The sequence below is a fragment of the Hippocampus bargibanti genome, linkage group LG08 (assembly GCF_051943395.1).
Source record: "Hippocampus bargibanti isolate YZ-2025 linkage group LG08, ASM5194339v1, whole genome shotgun sequence".
NCBI lineage: Eukaryota > Metazoa > Chordata > Actinopteri > Syngnathiformes > Syngnathidae > Hippocampus > Hippocampus bargibanti.
In genome coordinates, this window is record NC_142741.1 from 24623955 (window position 1) to 24649117 (window position 25163).

At 40.1% G+C, this 25163-nt stretch overlaps 2 protein-coding genes across 6 annotated transcripts in view; one reads left to right on the forward strand and one right to left on the reverse strand.

Moving 5' to 3' along the window:
- The window catches only part of tmtops2b (teleost multiple tissue opsin 2b), a 210341-nt gene that overhangs the window by 149469 nt on the left and 35709 nt on the right, over positions 1 to 25163 (reverse strand). Inside the window, exon 4 of one of the 3 annotated variants that reach the window (XR_016115803.1) lies at positions 16573 to 17511. Coding sequence is in view for 2 of the 3 variants with exons in the window: in XM_089002799.1 (XP_088858925.1) it covers positions 17299 to 17511 (213 nt within the window). In the remaining variant the exon portion in view is untranslated. Of the gene's footprint in view, positions 1 to 16206; positions 17512 to 25163 lie in introns of those variants that run through there. The other 2 variants (XM_089002799.1, XM_089002798.1) reach the window with 2 other exon arrangements.
- st6gal2a (ST6 beta-galactosamide alpha-2,6-sialyltranferase 2a) overlaps positions 4911 to 25163 on the forward strand; it is an 87505-nt gene continuing 67252 nt past the window's right edge. The window contains exons 1-6 of one of the 3 annotated variants that reach the window (XR_016115802.1): positions 4911 to 5494; positions 5582 to 5912; positions 9117 to 9214; positions 10733 to 10834; positions 11860 to 12034; positions 20496 to 22752. Coding sequence is in view for 1 of the 3 variants with exons in the window: in XM_089002787.1 (XP_088858913.1) it covers positions 4970 to 5912; positions 9117 to 9214; positions 10733 to 10834; positions 11860 to 12034; positions 20496 to 20743 (1566 nt within the window). In the remaining 2 variants the exon portion in view is untranslated. Of the gene's footprint in view, positions 5913 to 9116; positions 9215 to 10732; positions 10835 to 11859; positions 12035 to 20495; positions 22780 to 25163 lie in introns of those variants that run through there. The other 2 variants (XR_016115801.1, XM_089002787.1) reach the window with 2 other exon arrangements.

Consider the following 25163-nt stretch of genomic DNA (forward strand, 5'->3'; position numbering starts at 1 on the left):
TGTGAGACGATCTCTTTTCGTCAATGGCTTCGTGTTTACTTTGAACATTTAGCCTGTATACAGACGTGCACATTTTACTGTGACGTCTTTGATCAATTGGTGAAATGGACGCATTGATCCTTTTCTCTTTCATCTAAAACTGCTTAATACAAAAGAGATGCTCTAGATTGAATGACTGATTGGGTCTTTTGTGTTGTGTCATATTATTTGTTGTTGTTGTTGTTTTGACTTCAAGATGGCGCCGTGAGAGTGGCTGCCTTTACAGCAGCTCCTGTATTTTGTTTTTCTACTTCTTTCCTTTCCTCTTCCTTTGATAACTTTGCTGCTGTGAAATGTAAATTTCTCAACTGTGAGACAAATAGTCTATTGTAATAATTCCATATTTCTTCAAACAGTGAAAAAGATGAAGGATGGTAACATGAGAATTCTTGGCTTCAATCTCATTACACTGTATACATAATGTGGTCAGTGTTGTTGTTTGCGACTCGCTGTTGAGCTTCTTAAACAGGGACGTGGAACGTGTGAGCAGCTTATTGTGTATCATAGTTGTGCGCTTAAATCCCTAAGAGGCAACTAATCTGAGTCCATATTTGGTTTGAGGAGTTCACGTAGCTTAAAAGGGGTTAAGATGTCTGAAAATGAATGCTGAGCTTTGCATTTTTTTGTAACGGGCTTGTCTCAGACGTTTTTCATCCAAATATATTTGTAGGTGTTGGAAAAAAAAACTATTCATGGGGCCGTTTTAAAGGACAACCGACAACCAGTTGGGAGCTCATTTTGTCGAAGTTTTGGGACACTTTAAGTAATTTTTATTAGTGTTTTGCATTTGACTAAAAATATCAACCTGGGTATTTTAGATGCTATAAAACGTTTTTCTGATGTCAGTTAGGAAACAAAAAAAATGGTTGTTAGAACTACAGTAAAGTCTCGTTATATCGATATCGTATATATCGATAGTCCCGGTTATATCGATACTATTTCTATGCACGCACTGAGAAAATTACATGCAAACAGGGTAGGATATATCGATAGTCCCGGTTATATCGATATTTTTTCGGACTCCCTTGAATATCGATATAACGAGACTTTACTGTAGTTTAGTTATTTGTGTACGTTAGTTTAGTAAATATGTACGTAGCTCAGTTAAAACCTTAAAGGACAACCGACACCATTCTTTTTTGTTTCCTAACTGACATCAGAAAAACGTTTGATAGCATCTAAAATACCCAAGATAGTTTTAGTCAAATGCAAAGCACAATAAAAATTACTTAGTGTCCCAAAACTACTTCAAAATGACCCCGGAAATGGCGAGATTCAAACGGTCCCGCCCCCTTGTCTTGCCTTACTCTAGAATCAAAACAATGGCTACTCATCCAGTTATGAATATGATTCAAATAGTTCCGAAGAGGAAAGTATAAATGTTTGCAATCAATAAAAGAAGTCCTTCCGTATCAATTCGAGCCGTCTGGACTCCAATGTAGCGTCCCAGATAATGCACAAGATGGCGCCCAAGCTCCGTTGGAAATGAGCTGATTTGTGTCAACTAGTATCAAATAGTAGTCTTGGTGTAACACACAACGATTCACCATCGCGTTATTTATGTTTTCCTTCTAATAAAATAAATAAAATATAGAAATATGCGGTGGAATCTTTGTCATATACGCTCAGTAGAAGTCATTTGAAGTGATTTTACAAATTATGGACACAACATGTCCGGAGGTGTCGGTTGTCCTTTAAATGCATATTAAGGCACGGCAACCTACCGCTACTTAGCCAAACCTAATTAGAAAAAGATGGTCTCTTAATGTAAGACAGGCTTTTCTCAGGGAGGGGGAGGGGCGGGGGGGTCTTCGTCAGAGTGAAACCTTTCGTCGTAATTACAGCTTCCTGTCGGTTCTGCCAGGACTTGCAGAGCGCAGCAGAAAAGCTCCCAGGCACCGCTGACATTAATCCAACCCCCCTTTAACCCTTTTACATCCACATCCGCGCAAAAACACACCCCATGCATTCGGCCGGCCACACAGGTGGCCAAAGCTCAAAGGGTTGACCTCGCTCCTTGGAGTTACTGGGCAAAAGAGTAATGATTGCATGGAGTTTGAAAACGCACATATCTGAAGTGGCATACTTTGTTAAAAAAAAAAAAAAGCCTTGAGGCCATATCAAGCGATTGCCGTGATTCATATGCCGCAAGCGTAGCAGTTCCAACACGTCGACAGGAGGTCATATGCTTTCCGGTAGAAAAATAAGACTTTCCAATCAACTGGAAGTCTGACGCCGACTTTCTGTGGCGAATACAAGAAGCACACAGCTGCCCAATCGTATTGGACAAACCAAATGACATCTTAAAGGACAACCGACACCACTAAACAAGTTGCGTCCATAATTTGTCAAATCACTTCAAATGACTTCTACTGAGCGCATTTGACAGATTCCAACGCTATATTTTACGTTTTAAGACTTGCACTGAATATTCAGGAAGTCTTGTTTTCGAGTTGATGACGATCCCCTACGTGACGTCACGGAGGGAACGCCTCTGACCGAGAAAGCGAACACGCAATGCATTGTGGGTACTTTGTTTGGTCTGAAAACTTCGTGTTGATGGCGGAATTAGAAGGAAAACACATAAATAACGCAATGGTGAATCGTGTGTTGCACCAAGACTACTATTTGATACTAGTTGACAAAATTTCCTAGCAGACAAATCAGCCCAAGTCCAACGGAGCTTAGGCGCCATCTTGTGCATTTTCTGGGATGCTAAATTGGAGTCCAAATGGCTCGAATTGATCCGGAAGGACTTCTTTAATCGATTGCAAACATGTATGCTTTCCTCTTCAGAACTATTTGAATCATATTCATAACTGGATGAGTAACAAAAAAAGCATCTTCTCCGAATCTGAACTCTCTGAAGCCATTGTTTTGATTCTGGAGCAAGGCAGTGTGTGACCAATCGTGACATCACGAACAAGGGGGCGGGACCTTCTGAATCTGCCCAGTTTCCGAGCTCATTTTGTGGCAGTTTTGGGACACTTTAAGTCATTTATTTTTATTGGTGTTTTGCATTTGAGTAAAAATATCAGCCTGCGTGTTTTGGGTATTTTAGATGCTATTAAACGTTTTTCTGATGTCAGTTAGGAAACAAAAAAAATGGTGTCGGTTGTCCTTTATCAAACCAGACATGTCACAGTATTCCTGCCTGTTTTTACACTGGTCTATTAATTTACAGTTTGCCTCACCCAGGGGTCTACACTCCAAAATCTTGAAAGAGCCACATTGGGCAAAAAAAAAACAATGACTCTGGAACAAAATAATGTAACAATCCAATTTGTTAATACAGGAAATATTATTGTTCGTTCAATGTTTTGGAGCCTTTTTCTGATTGCCTTTGCATTTTATCTTATCTCTCTTCTTCCAGACCTTCTCTGTTCCAAAACTACTCATCCAAAATGTGCTGATGAAGGCGGGGAAAAAAAACATCTATTTTCTTTGGACTTTGTTAGGATTAGACACGTAATACAGGGTCCACCAAGGTCAAACCAAGGGAGCGTTAACTCTATTACAAAGTGATCCCACTGAGACGGATTAAGCCCGCTTTTCTCATCCAACCACAGCACCGATGACACCAGCAATGCAACGCAAAAGTCAATTTCTGCAAACAAGTGCTGTGAAATCCATTAATCTGGCTTTTAAGAGGCCAAGTGCACCAATTAATGACTCACCAGGAGACAACTTGAGGAACTCCCACCTGGTTTACAGTTAGTTTTACCCTGTAGTATTTGGATCATTTCAATATTTGTGAGTTAATACACCCACACAATCAACACGGGATTCAAGTATAGACATTCGACTTTAATCCAACAGGTTATACTGTACGCACCATTTTGGCATTTTAAGCCACAGTATCTCCATTTTTATGAACTGCGACTATAAACCACTGTATTTGAAGGACAACCGACGCCTCTGGACAAGTTGTGTCCATAATTTGTAAAATCACTTGAAATGACTTCTACTGAGCCTATTTTACAAAGATTCCACCGCATATAGCTATATCTTACGTTTTTAAGGACAACCGACACCACTAAACAAGTTGCGTCCATAATTTGTCAAATCACTTGAAATGACTTCTACTGAGCCTATTTTACAAAGATTCCATCGCTATATTTTACGTTTTAAGACTCGCGCTGAATATTCAGGAAGTCTTGTTTTCGAATTGATGACGATGCCTGACGTGACGTCACGGAGGGAACGCCCCTGACCGAGAAAGCGACACACAATGCATTTTGGGTACTTTGTTTTTTCTGAAAACATCGTGTTGGTGGCGAAATTAGAAGGAAAACACATAAATAACGCGATGGTGAATCGTTGTGTGTTGCACCAAGACTACTATTTGATACTAGTTCACACAAATTCCCAGCAGACAAATCCAGCCCATTTCCAACGGAGTTTGGGCGCCATCTTGTGCATTTTCCGGGACGCTACATTGGAGTCCTGACGGCTCGAATTGATACGAGAGGACTTCTTTTTTCGATTGCAAATATTTATGCTTTCCTCTTCAGAACTATTTGAATCATATTCATAACTGGGTGAGTAACAAGAAAGCATCTTCTCCGAATCTGAAGCCATTGTTTTGAATCTGGAGCAAGGCAGTGTGTGACCAATAGTGATGTCACGAACAAGGGGGCGGGACTTTCTGAATCTGCCCAGTTCCGAGGTCATTTTGAAGTAGTTTCGGGACACTTTAACTCATTTTTAATTGGTGTTTTGCATTAGACTAAAAATATCAACCTGCGTGTTTTGGGTATTTTAGATGCTATAAAACGTTTTTCTGAAGTCACAGTGTGAACATACCAGACCAGATCTTTCTTCCTTACATTTCGATTTCCCCACAGGCACTCCAGCTGACGTCTCCGACGCACCTCCCTCTCCCCGCCCCTACCAGCCGGCTTCGTTGTCGGTGAGCCCCCGCTCACTAATGAAGTCCAGCATGAGGCAGTGGAGGAGGCTTGTGTTGTTGGGAATGCTGGCCTGGGTTGTCATCTTTCTGGCCCTTTTATCCTACTTCCTGGACGCTCGCGTTAACAAGCCACCGACCTCAGCCGGCTCGCTGTTCTCCCAGCACCCCGATACCCGCCGCCTGGCGTCCATCCAGGCCTCCCATCAGCAGAATCCCGTCATATTACCCAGCTTGATTCCCACTTTGCCGGACCCAGAGTCTCACACCGACTCTGTGCTGTCCAGCAATAGCCCGCCTTACGCCAACTACGGCAGCCAGGAGGTCAGTCGACAAGACTACATGGACCCACAGACTATGGCGGCCTGGTCTTCCTTTGGCACGGAGAACGTGGGCTCACACTCCGACCCGGTGGTCCAAAGTCGGGAAATGACTTCCCATACGACGGAGCATCAGAACCGCCTGAGAAGAACACAACCTCACGGAGGAGAGGAAGAGGATGACGAAGATGTGAGAGGAAATGTGGATGAAGTCAAGACAAACAAGGTAAGAACTGAAGGTTTCAAGGCAGCTGGCGATGCCTCCTCTAACCCGGAGGAGAACTACTCATCCAAGTCGGCGTTGCTGTTGAAGCACTTGTGGCAGGGCCGCTTATCCACCGACATGCTGGACCCGAGGCTGCAGCACGCCCGGAACGAGTACATGAAGACCAATAAACACAACGTGGCCTACAAGGGGCCCCGCCGAGCCTCCCAAAGTGCCAAGGAGCTTCTGTGTCAGATGAAAACTCACGCCCAGCTGAGCACCGTAGATGGATCGGAGAAGCCCTTCTCTTCGTTAGGATGGGCCCATATCGTTCCGTCCCTCCCGCTGGAGAAGCTGCAAGGTGGGAGTACCTTCAAGACCTGTGCTGTGGTCGCCTCCGCCGGCGCCATCCTACGATCGAGGCTGGGCAAAGAGATTGGTGAGTAGTTTTCAATTAGTTGAATTATCTACACGAAAAATGATCTAGATCCAGATCATTTAGCTTTTGCCAATATAAAAAATGAGTTCCTGTCATTGAACACACCATTTTCCCTCCAGTGTAAATCATAAGAATATCAATTAGAAGGTTTCTTCAGCCGTCATCTGTATTTCTTCGAAGGTGTCGGACGTTTCGCTTCTTATCCAAGAGGCTTTGTCAGCAAACTTCTTTTACTCCCCTTGAAAGGGGAGTAAACTACACATTACAACACAATAGCACATTTATTATACATAAAAAAGGTATATTTTGTGTAGTTGTACGGCTTATTTAAGTAGAAAATTATGTTTTATAGGGACCTGGGAACGGATTATTCTCATTTTAATGGTTTCCTATGGGAAATTAATTTTTGGAATACACACTTTTCGCCTTACACACTCTGTCTGGGAACCAATTAAGTTCGTAAACCAAGGTATCACTATATTGAAATAAAATCATATCCGTGCCTCGTGAGGACTAGTGCGTGCTTCCCAATTCCATTACAATAATAATAATAATAATAATAATAATAATAATAATAATACATGTCATTTATAAGCGCCTTTCAAAACTCTCAAGGTCACTTTACAGTCACGGGATAAGGATATCTAATGGATAGGTAGCTAGATAGATAGCGAGCCAGCTACATAGCTAATAGCTAGCAAATAGCAAGCAAATAAAGTGCTCACTAGGTAGCCCGCCAGATAGCTAGCCAGCAGCAGGATAACGCGCTATGTAAACCAATATGTATGTATTGCATTGTATTTTGTACAGCCGCCCTCATTTCAAGCTCAGATAACTCCAGACCCACATAACTTAGGAATTAACTATTTTTGTCTGATGAAAGAAGAGTGTCTAAGGTTTCTAATGCATGTTTATGTAGTCCTAATACTTAATATTCTGTGGGTCCTGGAATTCAAGTGAGAATGACAAAAACCCTGGCACTGGAGTGGACACCTGTCCGCACATCATCTGGCAGTGAATGAGCTAAATTAAAAAAAAAACATTTTATCATTATTGAATTATTAAAAATATATTGACTCCGTTATTTGAAAACGATAGGAATAAGAAAATGAATGTTTATGAAAATAATCGGCAAATAAATTGTGCAAATGATAACAAAAATAATGTATAATTTTGAAATACTTAAAAATAAATGAAATGTATTTTTATTACTTATATTACTTGTATTACTTAATTATTATTATTTTATAATTATGCTGCTGTGGAAATTTTCTCATTGTTTTATACATAATAAAGTTTTTCTGATTATTATTATTATTATTATTATTATCATCATTATTATGATTATTATTATTATTATTCCCCTTTCATCCCCTTTCAAATTGCTGCTGTGGACTGCAAATTTCCCCATTGTGGGCTGAATAAAGGTTTTCTGATTCTGATTATTATTATTATTGTTTTTAATATTATTATTTTTAATATTATTATTATTATTAGTATTCATATTATTATTATTATGATTATTATTATTCCCCTTTCATCCCCTTTCAAATTGCTGCTGTGGACTGCAAATTTCCCCATTGTGGGACGAAAGGTATTCTGATTATTATTATTATTATTATTTATTATTATCAAACTGCAGAAAAAAAATCATCTGATTTGTCATCGTAAATACAACCTTTCAAAATAAAACAAAATATACTGGCAGTCATCATTTTGGGTGGGGGAGGGGGGGGGGAGGGGTTGTGGCTGGTTCGCGACCCTGCACGTGCACTCGACTGTCGTGCACGCGCTCCGGTGGTGCACTTTTACGCCCTCTTTCGGTCCTCATCTCGCTCACGTTTGCATTGTAAAGACGTCTCGATTTTAAAATGTTTTCTCGTGTTTTCAATCGGTTGATAATTTGTGTTCAAACGATAGATTCGATTCATTTTGCAATGCAATACTGCCACCTTGTGGTCAATACAATGGAGAACATCTTTTGTTTTTATCTTGAGATGCTGTCCATTGTGCTGACCACACAGTGGCAGTTATTCATTGCAGTGATTTTATCCTTTCTTTTATTTATATTATATTCTTTTGTGTTCAAAAATGACATCCATTTACTTATGTATTTATCTTAGTAGATTTAATGACATTCATTGGTTTGTGCTATTTTTTTCCTTCTATTTAATACTACTACTACTACTACTACTACTACTACTACTACTACTCACTCAACTCGGCTAGAAAGCTAACTAGCTAACAGATAGCTAGCTAGACCTTCACTCGACCTGGAAGTAACTCAGATAGAAAGTCAGCTAGCTAATAGACAGCTAATTCGATATATAAGTAACTCGGATAGAAAGCTAGCTAATAGATAGCTAGCTAGGCCTTCAATCAACCCGGAAATAACTCAGATAGAAAGCTAGCTAGCTAATAGATAGCGACACTGTTGGTAATTTGGAGAGAGTTAGGCTTCATAACGTTAACCTGTGATTATTTTGGAGGAGTACTGCTACCACTACTACCACTCCTACATACTTACCACTACTACTACTACAACAACTACTACTACTACTACTACTAAACTACTACTATAATAATAATAATAGTAATAATAATACATTTGATTTCAAAGCGCCTTTCAAACCCCTCAATGTCACTTTACAATCACAGGATTTGTTTTTCTGTAGGTGAGCAGCGGAAGCCACACTTGCCAGCTTCACTCAACCCGGAAGTACCTCAAATAGTAGATAGAAACCTACCTAGCTAGTTAGCGAGCTAGATAGATAGCGAGCTAGATAGCTAGTATAATCTACTGTAGTGTATTCATTGGATTAGTAAAGTTGTTAGGCTCATGTCAGACATTTTTTTTCCATTTACAGTGCCATCTACTTAACACATATCTATATGTATTGTATTGTATTGTATTGTATTGTATTGTATTGTATTGTATTATATAGTATTGTATTGTATTGTATTTTATTGTATTGTAACTACATATCTCTATTTGCCCATAATTCAAGTTAAATCTAAAAATACATATGTCAGTTACCAAGACTGACCGGTAGAGGGCAGTTGTGTGACATGATTGTGTCGTGTGTGTGTGTGTGTGTGTGCGTGTGTGTGTGTGTGTGTGTGTGTGTGTGTGTGTGTGTGTGTGTGTGTGTGTGTGTGTGTGTGTGTGTGTGTGTGTGTGTGTGTGTGTGTGTGTGATTCCAGATGCTCACGACGCCGTGTTAAGGTTCAATGCGGCGCCCACCGAAGGCTACGAGAAAGACGTGGGCAGCAAGACCACGATACGCATCATCAACTCAATGGTGAGAACATGACAGACGTTGATGTACGAGATGTCCTGCAGAGGAACTCGTCTTGAATTATTCATATTAATAAATAGACACCATATGGTAATGTGGCAACATGGGGAAAAAAAAAGCATGGCCTTGCCTCCAGATATAACGACATATGTTACCGAGGTTTCGATGATATAATTCATCTATCCATCCATCTCACAATAATTCAAGGTTTTTTTAAGTACACTAATACCTCGGTTTCCGAACCCCTTGGCTTACGAACTTTTTGGTTTACGAATGTTAAATTTATGAAAATTTTACCTTGGCGTACAAACTATTTTTCGGGATACACACGGAGCTGCCACAATGAGTGATGTGTCGTTCGCGAATGAGCCCTTTCTACGAACAGGAAAATGGCAGCCGACTGTTTTTGTCCTCTATTCCCCGCCCCCAGTTTTCGGCTAAAGCCACGTGATTGGTCAAGAACGCAGCAGTGAGGGGGGTTAAACATGAAAGAGAACAGGTAGACGACAGAGAGAGTGACAAAATGGATAGAAAACAGTGACATTTGGACTCGTTTCAACTTTGATAGTATAGTATACACTGCAAGGTTAAAATTCCCATAAATCAGGCTGCACAAATAACCCTCACAAGCCATCTGTAGACTTGATGCAAAAAGCTATTAACCCAGCTAAACAGAACACAAATGATGAGGAACAAGGTAAAATTATAGCAGAGAAAGCACCTACAAGTGATCGTTCCTCAAGATGGTGAAAGAAGAAGGCTACGTTCCTCATAAGGTGTTTAAAATTTATGAAACCGGCACTCCATTCCATCAAGCCATCAAAGACCATCACAATGGTAAATAAAACCACTTTATTATACAGTACAGTTTATTTATTTAATTATAATACCATAGCACATTTAGGGAGGGAACACCTCTACCGAAAAAGCGACACACAATGCATTTTGGGTATTTTGTTTTGTCTGAAAACACCGTGTTGTTGTCGAAATTAGAAGGAAAATTACATAAATAATGCGATGGTGAATCGTTGTGTGTTGCACCAAGACTACTATTTGATAGTAGTTGACACAAATTTCCAGCAGACAAATCATCCCACTTCCAAGGGAGCTTTTGCGCCATCTTGTGGATTTTCTAGGCACTACATTGGAGGCCAAACGGCTCGAATTGATCCGGAAGGACTTCTTTAATCGATTGCAAACATGTATGCTTTCCTCTTCAGAACTATTTGAATCATATTCATAACTGGATAAGTAACATGAAAGCATCTTCTCCGAATTTGAACTCTCTGAAGACATTGTTTTGATTCTGGAGCAAGGCAGTGTGTGACCAATAGTGACGTCACGAACAAGGGGGCGGGACTTTCTGAATCTTTTGGGACACTTTAAGTCATTTTTTATTGGTGTTTTTCATTTGACTGCGTGTTTTGGGTATTTTAGATGCTATAAAACATTTTTCTGATGTCAGAAAACAAAAAAATGGTGTCGGTTGTCCTTTAAAAGCATGTTCAATATATTCGACAGGTTATGGCAAGTCCAAAGCGTCATTTCCAGACCAGTTCTCTTTACAAGAATGTAAGCTTGCTGGCATGGGACCCTGCGCCTTATACTCTTAACCTTCACAAGGTTGGTTGCCTCATATACATCATCTGCAGCTTCACCACTCTGATTCTTTTAGTTGCCGCTACGGGAGAGTGTCTATTGGCTTTAGAAATTGGTGTTGGGATCTGATTTAATTTCAAGACAAACAATTTTTCACGTTCTTATCACATGACACATACGTGCGACCTCTCCCTTGGCTTCTATACTCACTTCCAGCTTGTATTTACCAACATGGGTATGACTTTCACCTGGCCTTAAATATATCAGGTTTGTGATTGTGTTTGAAGGTTATCTTTGCAATACAGTGATAGCTTGGCTTACGAACTTAATTGGTTCCGAGACAGAGTGTGTAAGGTGAAAAGTGTGTATCCCAAAAAATAATTTCCCATAGGAAACCATTAAAATGAGAATAATCCGTTCCCAGGTCACAATAAAACATAATTTTCTACTTTCTAATTTTCTAAGCCACAAAATATACCTTATTTCATGTATAATAAATGTGCTATGCTATTATAAAAGCCATCAACCCGGCTCGACAGAACACAATTGATGAGGAACTAGGTAAAATTAGAAAGAAAGAAGAAGGCTACGTTCCTTATCAGGTGTTTAATGCTGATGAAACCGGCCACTCCATTCCATCAAGCCATTCACGGCCATCACAAAATTAGAAAGTAGAAATTTTTGTTGGGAATGGATTATTCTCATTTTAATGGTTTTCTATAGGAAAATCAGTTTTGGGGATACACACTTTTCACCTTTAGTTTTAAGGCTTAGAAAATTAGAAAGTAGAAAATTATGTTTTATGGGGACCTGGGAACGGATTATTCTCATTTTAATGGTTTCGGATGGGAAATTAATTTTTGGGATACACACTTTTCGTCTTACACACTGTGTCTGGGAACCAATTAAGTTCGTAAGCCAAGGTATCAATGTATTTTAATCTATCAACATGTGGAAAAGGTCATTCAGACATGTATGATAGTGGACTGTGGCACACAATTGGTCACTGAAGTAGTGTCCCCCCTCCCCTTTTTTTTTTTTTTTGTCAGTGGTACGCCAGTCCAGACTACGATCTGTTTGGCCCATACGTGGAACACCGCAAGTCGCATCCCGACCAGCCCTTCTACATCCTCCATCCCAGGTACATTTGGGGCCTCTGGGATGTGATTCAAGGCAATACTCAGGCGAACATCCAGCCCAACCCTCCCTCATCAGGCTTCACAGGTGAGCACATCTGTTTATTTTTTTAAGTCAATAAATTCCGTTGGGTGTCAATTTTCAGTAAAGTCTCGTTATATCGATATCGGATATATCGACGTACAGCAGTTTGCAAAAATATCGATAGGGTTTTCTATGCACGTTATGGTCATTTGCTTGATACACGGGTCGGATATATCGCATGAGTCCCGTATTATATTTAGTTTTACGGATTAAACCTTGAATATCGATATAACGAGACTTTACTGTATATGTCAATTTCCACCAACTTCAGGTTGGGACAGTCCCCATCCTATCAAATATCATGCTGTACCGACTATCTAGCAGTCTGCAAATCTATCTATCTATCTATTTCTGTAAGACTGTTAGGCCATTTGCTTTGATACACGAATTTGTAAAATACACATGAATTTGTATTATATTTAGTTTTACATTAAACTTTATCTGGGAATGTTCACAAACAACTTGAAGCAAACATATCTATCTATCTATCTATCTATCTATCTATCTATCTATCTATCTATCTATCTATCTATCTATCTATCTATCTATCTATCTATCTATCTATCTATCTATCTATCTATCTATCTATCTATCTATCTATCTAGCTAGAGCTAGCTAGCTCTAGCTAGCTAGCTCTATCTATCTATCTATCTATCTATCTATCTATCTATCTATCTATCTATCTATCTATCTATCTATCTAGCTAGCTAGCTCTATCTATCTAGCTAGCTAGCTCTATCTATCTATCTATCTATCTATCTATCTATCTATCTATCTATCTATCTATCTATCTGTCTGTCTGTCTGTCTGTCTGTCTGTCTGTCTGTCTGTCTGTCTGTCTGTCTGTCTGCCTTTCCGTCCGTCCGGCTAGCTAACTGTCAAGCTAGCTGTCTAGGCGTCTGTCTGTCTAGCTAGCTGTCTGTCTGTCTAGCTAGCTGTGTAGCTAGCTAGCTGTCTAGCTGTATCTTTGTGTTTATTTCTGTGAATAATTGTTTGCTTGTTTGCTTATGTTTGTTTGTTTGTTTGCTTATGTGTTTGTTTGTTTGTTTGTTTGTTTGTTTGTTTTTTGAAGAGCTGGTCGACGTCTGCCTAAATCATTGGAAACAATTTACATCACACTTTTGCTCTCGACACAAAGAAAACAAATCAATCTTCCCAAATGTATACAAAACGATTAAATATTCCATCGTACAACAATAGATTACGTTTTAACCATTACAATTAAATTTCACATTAACCTCAACCTTCCAAAGTCTCAAATGTACCAACAAGGCTTTTTTTTTATTGGATTAATTTATGTATTTATTTATTGAGTGAGCGTATGTGAGTCAGCGTTCAACAACTATTTCATATTATCGCGCCCTGTCTTATCTTTTCAATTTCATCAAACACACATCCAGCCCAGTTGTGTGGACATGCCGTGCTCAATGGAACAGCCCAAATGGACTGCAGACTAATCTCGCGGGCGCTCCCGCATCATCACAATCATAAAGCCCGCTTCACTCGCAAAAAAACATGTTTTTTTTTCTTGGTTACGTGTGTGTGTGCCCCCTTAGTGTCAAATTACCGCAATTGTTTGTCTCTTAAGTGACAATATGTCTATGGCTGTCATTCTAAAAGTGCAATTATCACCCTTTGATCGTGAAAGCGCCTTTACAGCGCCGCGTGCAATTGTACATTGCAGCAATTTGTCACAATAATGTTCAATTCAAAGAGTACAAGCATGGTAGACGGACCCAAGATTTCATTTTGTGTCTTCTTCTTCTTTTCCTTTCGGCTTTTCCCCTCAGGGGTCGCCACAGCGAATCAATGTCCTCCATCTATCCCGGTTTTGTGCATCCTCTTCTCTCACACCAGCTACCTTCATGTCCTCTTTGACCACATCCATAAACCTCCTCTTGGGTCTTCCTCTCGGTCTCCTGCCTGGCAGTTCAAGGCTCAGCATCCTTCTCCCGATATAGTCACTCTCTCTCCTCTGGACATGTCCAAACCATCTCGGTCTGACTGTCTCTGCAAAGCCTCTAATATGAGTTGTCCCTCGAATGTACTCATTCCTGATCCTATCCAACCTGGTCACTCCCAAAGAAAACCTCAACATCTTCAGTTCTGCTACCTCCAGCTCTGCTTCCTGTCTTTTCTTCAGTGGCACTGTCTCCAGTCCAAACATCATGGCTGGTCTGACCACGGTTTTATACACTTTTCCTTTCATCCTAGCTGAAACCCTCCTATCACACATCACACCTGACATTTTTCTCCAGCCGCTCCAGCCTGCTTGGACACGCTTCTTCACCTCTTTTCCACACTCTCCATTGCTTTGGACAGTTGACCCCAAGTACAGTAAAGTCTCGTTATATCGATAGTCCCGGTTATATCGATACTATTTCTATGCACGCACGGAGAAAATTACATGCAAACAGGGTCTGATATATCGATAGTCCCGGTTATATCGATATTTTTTCGGACTCCCTTGAATATCGATATAACGAGACTTTACTGTACTTAAAATCCTCCACCTTCTTTATCTCTTCTCCCTGTAGCATCACTCTTGCACTTGGATCCCTCTCATTCAAACACATATATTCCGTCTTGCTGCGACTGATCCATTCCAAATGGTTTGCTTTTTGGCCAATGCATCATGAGGCCTTGTTTGTTCCAGAGTAATTAAAAAGCTACGATGGATTTGATGGAGTCAAAATGTATGGAAGAAGATTAGTGCCAACGAATAAAATGAAATAAAGATGGCAGGATTCTCACTTTTATCTCACAATTCAGACTTTAAAATGAGAATCCTTACTTTGAAGGACAACCGACACCATTTTTTTGCTTCCTAACTGACATCAGAAAAACATTTGATAGCATCTAAAATAGCCAAAACACGCAGGCTGATATTTTTAGTCAAATGGAAAACACCAATAAAAATGACTTAAAGTGTCCCAAAACTACTTCAAAATGACCTCGGAGATGGCAAGTTTCAGAAGGTCCCGCCCCCTTGTTTGTGACATCACACCTAGACGTCTTGCCTTGCTCGAGAATCAAAACAATGGCTTAAGATTCGGAGAAGATGTTTTCTTGTTACTCATCCAGTTATGAATATGATTCAAATAGTTCTGACAGACGTCTGAATTCTGCAGTCCTCTGCCAAGCTATTTATTGAGAGTATATGAAAATGTAAGTGATACATTAGTAAAACATAGTTTTCTTTATTAGAATACCACGTCCCTGGGCCTTCGAAGCGCGAACAGCTGTAAGCAATAAAACATTGTATCTTCCATGAACTGATAAATGTGTAACCTGGCCAATGAGCTCTTCCTGTGAAGGAGTTTCAAGTCGTAAATTGCTTCGGTGATAAAGAAGTTTCCCAAGTCCTAAATTCTGTCTCCTAGATGAAGATGACAGTTTAACTTGCTGTGTCTGTTGACCTCAGATTGACCCCAGGTTGCCTGTGCTCCAATTGTGTATTCGAGTCACACATGTTAAATAACAGCATGACACTTTTAAATATGATAACTTCTTATTCCCCATCAGACTCAAGATATTGAACATAATTTAAATTTCATGAATAGAGGCCTACTTACAATGTTGTCCTCGTGTGTACAATTTCCATACCTGGGAGGCAATTTTGTTTTTGACCGGAGTTGTAAGTGCAGGATATTTCTCAAAAAAGGCAAACACTGTATTGCTGCGGCAGCCAGTCGTGAATTTTCAGGATCATCGGGAAATTTCAGTTTGAGCTAATTTTTGTGGCCAGTAAATACAAAGACAACAGTTCTATGGAATCAGTTGACAAGTCTCACTAAGTCTCACTGTTTATTATTATTATAATTTTTGTTCAGGAAGTCACTCCCCTTCATTATACAATAAGGACACCATCCATCCATTTTCTACACTGCTCATCCAGATCAGGGTTTGTGGTTATTTTCAAACCGTTCAAAATCCAAGTTTTTATTCCATGTCCCCCAAACGCCCACTCATTTTGTTTGGAGTGACAAGCTCTCTGGATGACGTTTGCATGACGTTTCATATTACAGTGATACCTCTGCTTACGAACTTAATTGGTTACCAGACAGAGTGTGTAAGGCGAAAAGTGTGTATCCCAAAAATTAATTTACCATAGGAAACCATTAAAATGAGATTAATCCGTCCCCAGGGCCCCATAAAACATAAATTTCTACTTTCTAATTTTCTAAGCCTTAAAACTACACAAAATATACTTTATTTTATGTATAATAATTGTGCTATGGTATGATGATTAAATAAATAAACTGTACTATATAATAAAGTTGTTTTATTTACCTTTGTGATGGTCATTGATGGCTTGATGGAATGGAGTGGCCGGTTTCATCAGCATTAAACACTTGATGAGGAACGTAGCCTTCTTCTTTCACCATCTTGAGGAATGATCCCTTGTAGGTGCTTTCTCTGTGATAATTGTACCTAGTTCATCATCAATTGTGTTCTGTTTAGCTGGGTTGATAGCTTTTTGCGTGTACAGATGGCTTGTGCGGGTTATTTGTGGAGCCTGATTGTTGGGATATTTTAACCTTGCAGTCTACATTCATCCTTTGAACTATCAAAGTTGAAACAAGTCCACATTTCACTGTTTCCTATCCATTTTGTCACTCTCTCTCGTCTGCCTGTCTCTTTAATGTTTAAACCACCTCTCCTCACTGCTGCGTTTTTGACCAATCACGTGGCTTTAACCGAAGACAAAAAAAAGTTGGCAGCCATTTTCTTTTTGGACAACGGCTTCACTCTCTCTTTATCTGTAAACCCCACACTCCTCACTGCTGCCTTTTTGACCAATCACTTGGCCTTAATCGACGACTGGGGGCGGGGAATAGAGGACCAAAACAAGCCGGCTGCCATTTTGTTGTTAAGAGAACGGGCTCGTTCGCGAATGACACATCACTCATTGTGGCAGCTCCGTGTGTATCCCGAAAAATAGTTCATACGCCAAGGTAAAAATGTCATAAATGTAACGGGTTCGTAAACCGAGGTATCATTGTAACCCTGTACATGAAATCATATTAGGAATATTTTGCATGTGGTTTTTCTTTCTTTTTTTTTTTTTTGCATTTACCACATGAACCACAAATGATACACAAAAGGGAATCATCTTTGTACAAACACAAAGCTCACATGTAAACAACATTAACCCGCTCGTCCATATTCCTCAGCAGTCTACTTTGCACCAGAAATCACAACCAGCAGAAGCATTCTCCCACTTGTCGTTGTCTCGGTTTCGTGTCTCCTCGGGCCCGCCAGTTTCAGGTCACAACCTCAGGGGGCGTGGTCAGCTTGACTGCAGGCTCGGCGTTAGTTTTAAGCGCGTCGCTCGAGAAGTGAGCGGCGCAGGCTACCGTGTTGCTGGAGAAGCGTCGGTTCAGCTGGATGACGGTGGTCTTGGACGACATGGAGGTTCTGCCGTTCTTCCCCGACCAATGCTCGCAGTGGAACAGGATCAGGAAGCATCTGTAGAACTAACAAAGGCAGATGGGAAGTGGGTTAATGTCAGTGCAAGTGCGAGCGACCCCGTTGTCCGAAGCACAAGGCGGTAGTGGGGGTTGATGGAGCATAAATCATTGCTCAAAGCACTTTCAGTGCAGTGAGAGCAGAGAAAATGGCTTCCTAATGACCTGTTGCTTGTCATGGAACAGCTTCAGACATTCTGAGTGGTTCGCTTCAATGGCCGATTTGGAAACATCTGAGCGTTCTTGTGGAGCGTTTCCTAGATACCATTGCTCGTCATTTATTCCTACGCATAAAACCAATTATAGCTTATTCCATAGAAGAAACTACTCCATATACTGTGCAAAAGCCACTGCTGGCGTGTATGATCTTTTTTTTCACCGTAGTCACATTGGCTTAACTTAAAGGACAACCGACACCTCCGAACAAGTTGCGTCCATAATTTGTAAAATCACTTCAAATGACTTCGACTGAGCGCATTTTACAAAGATTCCACAGCACATAGCTATATTTTACATTTTAAGACTCGCGCTGAATATTCAGGAAGTCTTGTTTTCGAGTTGATGAAGATGCCTGACGTGACGTCACGGAGGGAACGCCCCTGACCGAGAAAGCGACACACAATGCATTGTGGGTACTTTTTTTCATTTGAAAACACCGTGTTGATCGCGAAATTAGATGGAAAACGACATAAATAACGGGACGGTGAATCGTTGTGTGTCACAGCCAATTGCGGTAAGACGCAAAAAACACGCGCCATCTTGTGGATTTTCTGGGCGTTATATTGGAGTCCAGATTTCGGAAGGACTTCTTTCATCGATTGCAAACATTTATGCTTTCCTCTTCAGAACTATTTGAATCATATTCATAACTGGATGAGTAACAAGAAAGCATCTTCTCCGAATCTGAAGCCATTGTTTTGATTCTCGAGCAAGGTCAAGACGTCCTGGCGTGACATCACGAACAAGGGGGTGGGGCCTTCTGAAACTGCCCACTTCCGGGTTCAATTTGAAGTAGTTTTGGGACACTTTAAGTCATTTTTATCGGTGTTTTGCATTTGACTAAAAATATCAGCCTCCGTGTTTTGGGTAATTTAGATGCTATCAAACATTTTTCTAAAGTCAGTTAGGAAACACAAAAATTGTGTCGGTTGTCCTTTAAGCTTTTTTTTATTTTATTTATATGGCCCCGCGCGCGACTGCACAATATTTCAGTGCGCCAAATTTAATAAAGTCGATTTTTTTTCCCCATCTCTTTGTTTGTTTTTTTTGCAGTAAAAGTCAAATCAGTCCATCAAAACTGCGACTACTTGCACATCAAGTCACTGCCTCTGTGACGGTGTCCATCAAAACTGAACATTATTGCCTGTGTTAGATTTTTATTGGATGGTGTGGGGGGGGGGTGTGGTGGGTGGTCACAATTTACACAATGACATGCCCCTTCACCGCGGAAGTCACCTTGGGAGAAAGGGTTGAGCATCAGATTCACAACGACAGCAGAGAGGACGGAGACTCGTGAGCAGAATAACAAGCGACACAAAACGATAAAATAGAAATTGGCGGCAAAGGCTGGTGATGTTTGTGTTAGGAAGATAACGCAGAATGGTCTGTCGGAGCCTGACTCGTCTGCATGTTTAATGGATTTGATTGTCGCTCAAAGACTGCTTTGATGAATATGCACAGTGTGTGTGTGTGTGTTTGTATGACTAGTCTTGTGAGGACCACTAACATTTTATACCAAGGGTGTCAGAGTCATTTTTTTGCCACGGGCCACATTGTCGTTACGGTTTACTCTCAGGGGCCATTATGAATTTAGGAAAGCCATTAGAATGTTTCAATCCTTCCACATATTACACATAGAGCACACAACAAATTACCGTAATGAATAACTAGTTTTTAAATTTGAAGTCAACAATTATTATTATTGTTGCTTACATTGGACAATTTAACATTTTGGTTTGGACTTTGGCAAGCAAGCATCACGGAATTTCACAAGTTTGTTATGCTTTCGCGGGCCGAATAAAATGACGTGACGGGCCAGATTTGGCCCCCGGGCCTTGACTTTGACACCTGTGTTTTATACCATATGTAGTAAGGACATTTTTGACAAGTGAGGACCTTTTGGCCGGTCCTCGGATTTTTTTTCATTCTAAAGGCTTCTAGAGGGTCTATATATGCATCTGTTAAAGTTTCAGAAAGGTCCCCACAAATTCACCCAAAATGATTTTTTGGTGTGTATTTTCATTTCACTTGGATACACACACTTTTTACTCACTTGTGTGTGTTTATGTGTGTGTGTGCGTGGTAAATGAGATGAAAAACCAAAATAGGTAAAACAATATTTTAACCAAATTCATGGGTGTGGACTTTGAATGTACCCATTCAGAGTCCTCACTCCTGCTGTTATTTCAGTTTCACGCCCACTTTTTATTTCTTTGTTTTTAAAGAAGTTGAAGTGGGCAATGGGCTGACATTTAGTGTACAAATGTAACAGTAGTTCTGATCAGCAACGGTGGTCCTCACTCCATATCTGGAGTTATCCGGACCTCACAAAACCGTTGAAACAGGAATGTGTGTGTGTGTGTTTGTGCATGTGTGTGTGTGTTTGTCATATTGGCGACCGAGCGGTCCAGTCGTCAGTGCATCAACCTCACAATGCAGAGGTCCAATTCCATCTCTGACCTCTCCCTGTATGTAGTTTGCATGTTTTCCCCCGGGCCTGCGTGGGTCTTCTCCGGGTACACCGATTTCTTCCCACATTCTAAAAACGTGCCTGGAAGGCTGATTGAACACTCTAGATCAGGGGTACTTATACTTTTTCAGCATGGGAGCTACAATGATGGCTTACAAACTATTTTTCGGGATACACACTTTTCGCTTTACACACTCTGTCTGGGAACCAATTAAGTTCGTAAGCCTAGGTATCACTGTACTTCTATTTTCACTGACAGGGATGAAAGCTGTTTAAATTTAAATCCTGATTCATATTCCTACAGGTATCCTGCTGATGATGGCGCTGTGCGATCAGGTGCACGTGTACGAGTACATCCCCTCTACAAGGAAAACGGACCTATGTCATTACTACGAGCATTACTTTGACATGGCCTGCACTCTGGGCGCCTACCATCCACTGTTGTATGAGAAGAGTCTCATCATGAGGATCAACACTGGCTCAGAGGAAGACCTGCGCAAAAAAGGACGGGTTACGCTCCCCGGTTTCCGCACCTTTGACTGTGACATCTGAACATATACCAGCTGACTCACTGAGCCCGACCTGATGTAACTTTCACCTTTTCTGGGCCCACTTAGGGCGCAGTGCAATAAAGCCACTGCGGACGACGAGGCTGCGATGGAGAGATGCGGGCGGGCGAGGGGGGGTAGGTTTACAAGTCGAAAAACACAAGCCATAGACCTTCAGGGTGACGGGGGATCAACAGAGAGGCTTTGGGGAGAGCTTGTTTTCATCAAGAGGTTCTGTGGCACTACAGGCTGCCGAGGGAGGTGGAGATGCTGTCCCGAAAGCTCTGAAAAAGACATATCTTTCTGCTTTAGCTGAGCCATGTTAGCTAAGGAGCTAATTTGGCGTAGCCGCCGATTTCAAAGAGGTTTTTTAGGGAATTTTCAACAGTGTTTTATTTGGTGTTGTGTCTTTTTTAATAGTTAATAAACTTCCACATTGATACAGTGAGACCTCAACTTACAAACACCTCAACTTACAAACTTTTTGTTTTACAAACGTCAAATTTATGAAAATTAAACCTTATAATAAGCACTATTTTCATAATACACACCCACCACGGCTGGCGGAGTGATCTTCGGCGGAAGCACACGACCGAACAGCACCAGAGGTTAAATTACCTTATTATAACAGTCCTTATGGAAGGTGACTGTCCTTCCATAAGCCATCAACGGCCATCAAAAAGGTCAATAAAACTTTATTTTACAGCACAGTTTATTTCTTTAATTACAGTCCTCATGTAACGCGCCTCTCTTTCCAAACAGCAATTCCCTTTGACCTCCAACGCCATTCCATCAAGCCATAAATGACCTTCACAAATGTAAATAAAGTGACTTTATGATACAATGCAGTGTATTTCTTTCATTGCAATACAATAGCACATTTATTATACATAGAATAAGGTATGTTGTGTGTAGTTTTAAGGCTTATTTAGTTGAAAAGTATATTTTTTGGAAACCCAGGAACGGATTATTCCTATTTTAATGGTTTCCTATGGGAAATTGTTTTTTGAGATACACACTTTTCGCCTTACACACTCTGTCTGGGAACCAATTAAGTTCGTAAGTTGAGGTCTCACTGTACGAGTGGTTTAACCCGATTTGTATTCATCCAAAGTCATCTGGCAAGTTGTTACTTGGCCGGTGGGGAAGTGCTAACAACCAGTTGCGTCCTCCATTTGCCTGATAAATCCCCCCCTCCGTTCCCCCTGGTTTACGCATACCTCCAGGATTTACAGAACCGGCAGTTGCCTATTTTGTTTAGTTGATGCATTATATGGGTGTCAAAGGAAGGATTGTCGTTTGGTGGATAGGTTATTTCAATTCTGAACATTCTTACATAAACATACTTGTCAAATTTGGTGACTTGTTTCATATTAGACTAAATGACTGTTGACAGTGTTGGTTTGTTGGGGACATTTTATCCTTTTTGACCGAATCAGTAGATGACAAAGTTAGACGGGAACAGCTTCCTGGGATGTGAAAAGACGGCGCTTGTCAGTAGTGAAGTGGAGTTAATGGGCTGGAAATTTGTTATGTGTAAAAGTGAAGCTCAGCGAAGTGTACTTTGAACTTTGAACTGGAGTGCTGCTTTGGCTGAAATGTTGATCCTTTTAGCAAGAATAGAATCACATTGAAGCTTATCCTCAATGTTCTTGAAGTAATGTTAACTGGCGGGAGAGTAGGATAGGCATGTACAGTGATACCTCGGTTTACGAACCCCTTGGCTTACGAACGTTAAATTGATGAACATTTTACCTTGGCATACGAACTATTTTTCGGGATACACACGGGGGCTGCCACAATGATGATTGTGATTGAGCCCGTTCTCCTAACAAGAAAATGGCAGCCGGCTTGTTCTGGTCCTCTATTCCCCGCCCCCAGTCTTCAGTTAAAGCCACGTGGTTGTTCAAGAACGCAGAAGTGGGGAGAGGGTGGTTTAAACATTAGAGACAGGCAGATGACAGTGAGAGAGTTTCAACTTTGATAGTTCAAAGGCAGAGTGTAGACTGCAAGGTTAAAATATCCCATCAATCAGGCTCCACAAACATCTGTACACTTGATGCAAAAAGTTTTCAACCCAGCTACACAGAACACAATTGGTGCAAAAAGCTATCAACCCAGCTAAACCGAACACAATTGATGAGGAACTAGATAAAATTATCACAGAGAAAGCAAGGGTCATTCTTCAAGATGGTGAAAAGAAGAAGGTTACGTTCCTCATCAAGTGTTTAATGCTGAGGAAACCGGCCACTCCATTCCCTCAACGACCATCACAAAGGTAAATAAAACCACTTTATTATACAGTACAGTTTATTTATTTAATTACAATACCACAGCACATTTACTATACATAAAATAAGGTATATTTTGAGTAGTTTCAAGGCTTATTTAGTCGAGAATTGTTTTATGGGGACCTGGGAACGGATTATTCTCATTTTAATGGTTTCCTATGGGAAATTAATTTTTGGGATACACACTTTTCTCCTTACACACTCTGATGGAACCAATTAAGTTCGTAAGCTAAGATATCACTGTATATATTATTTGAAGTATCGTATTCTATTTATTTGTGAAATGCAATACAAAACACAGGTAGAATATTATATTTTCACAAAGCAGTGTGAACTCCTTAAAAGTATGCAGTGGCCTAGATTTAGACTACTTGAAATTCAAACTAGGCTATATGGATGAGATCATGTGCTATGGTACTGTTTATTTTGATGTGAAAGCAGGACTGTACAATCACTAGCCCAGATCAGCCCTTAATGAATACTTGAAACGTGAAGGTACTGCATCACTCTGACAAATAAAAAATGGTGTATCCATATTTAGATTTGGGTCTTTTCGACGACAGTCGGACATAATAATCGATGACTAGGTTGATGGATGGTTAATTAATGTCAGTTATGTGGATATCTATGTAGACCTAGACAAAGACCTGGAAATTGAAGTGTAGTACATTCCAACAGAGATTTGTAAGAGCAATAATAGAGTGATGAAGCCACTTTGATCCACAATCCATTTAAAACAATATATACATATACATACAAATATACATACATACACACATATTCCTGTTTCAATGGTTTTGTGAGGTCCGGATAACTCCAGCTAAGGAGTGAGGACCACAGTTGCTGATAAGATTAGAAACGAACTAGTGTAACATTTGAACACTAAAGGTCACCCCATTTTTCCACTTCAACGTCTTTAAAAACAAAGAAATAGAAAGTGCACTTGAAACTGAAATAAAGCAGAACTGAGGTTTCTGAATGGGTACAGTCAAAGTCCTCACGCCTGTAGTGAATTTGGTTAAAATATCATTTTACTTTTTGTGGTATGAACTTTTTCCTGTCATTAACCACGCACGCACACACACACACGCACACACACACATAAACACACACAGTGAGTAAAAAGTGTGTGTATCCAAGTGAAATGAAAATACACATCAAAAAAATCATTTTGGGTGAATTTGTGAGGACCTCTCTGAAACTTTCAGATGCATAGAATGCAAAACTCGTGAGGACCGGCCAAAAGGTCTTCACTTGTCACTCACTACGTATGGTATAAAATGTTAGAGGTCCTCACAATACTAGTCATACAAACACACACATATATGTGTGTATATATATATATATATATATATATATATATATATATATATATATATATATATATATATATACACATATACGTATATATGTGTGTGTGTGTGTGTGTTTGTATGACTAGTCTTGTGAGGACCACTAACATATATATATATATATATATATATATATATATATATATATATATATATATATATATATATATATATATATATATATATATATATATACATACACACACATATACGTATATGTGTGTGTGTGTGTGTGTGTGTGTGTGTTTGTATGACTAGTCTTGTGAGGACCACTATGTTATTGGTCCTCACAAGACTAGTCATACAAACACACACACACACACACACACACACTTTGTAGTATATGGTGGCTTACTTTTCCGACCAAAGTTTAGACTCCTGACCAAACAATGAAAAAACAATCATGGAACAAAGAATGCAAATAAAAGCCCCCCTCCCCATACCCCCCAAAAAATGTGTGATTTTTAATAGCTGAAAGAAAATCAACCATGTTCTAATAACATTGGTAAAGGTGCAACTGGGGATTAGATTTCTTGTGACTGGGACACACTTGAAAGTGCAACAAGTATTGAGTATACTGTACATACATTGAGTATACATTGAGTATACTGTACATACGTTTCTATAAAAGTGTGCACGGCATGATAAGAAACTGGGGAGTTTTCAAGCGGTCTGTGCTGTGCTACGTGTTTACTGTGCTGCAAAATAGAACTGCCCTAATGTCATATAGCAGGGGTGTGAAAGTCATTTTTTGCCGCGGGCCACATTGTAGTTACGGTTT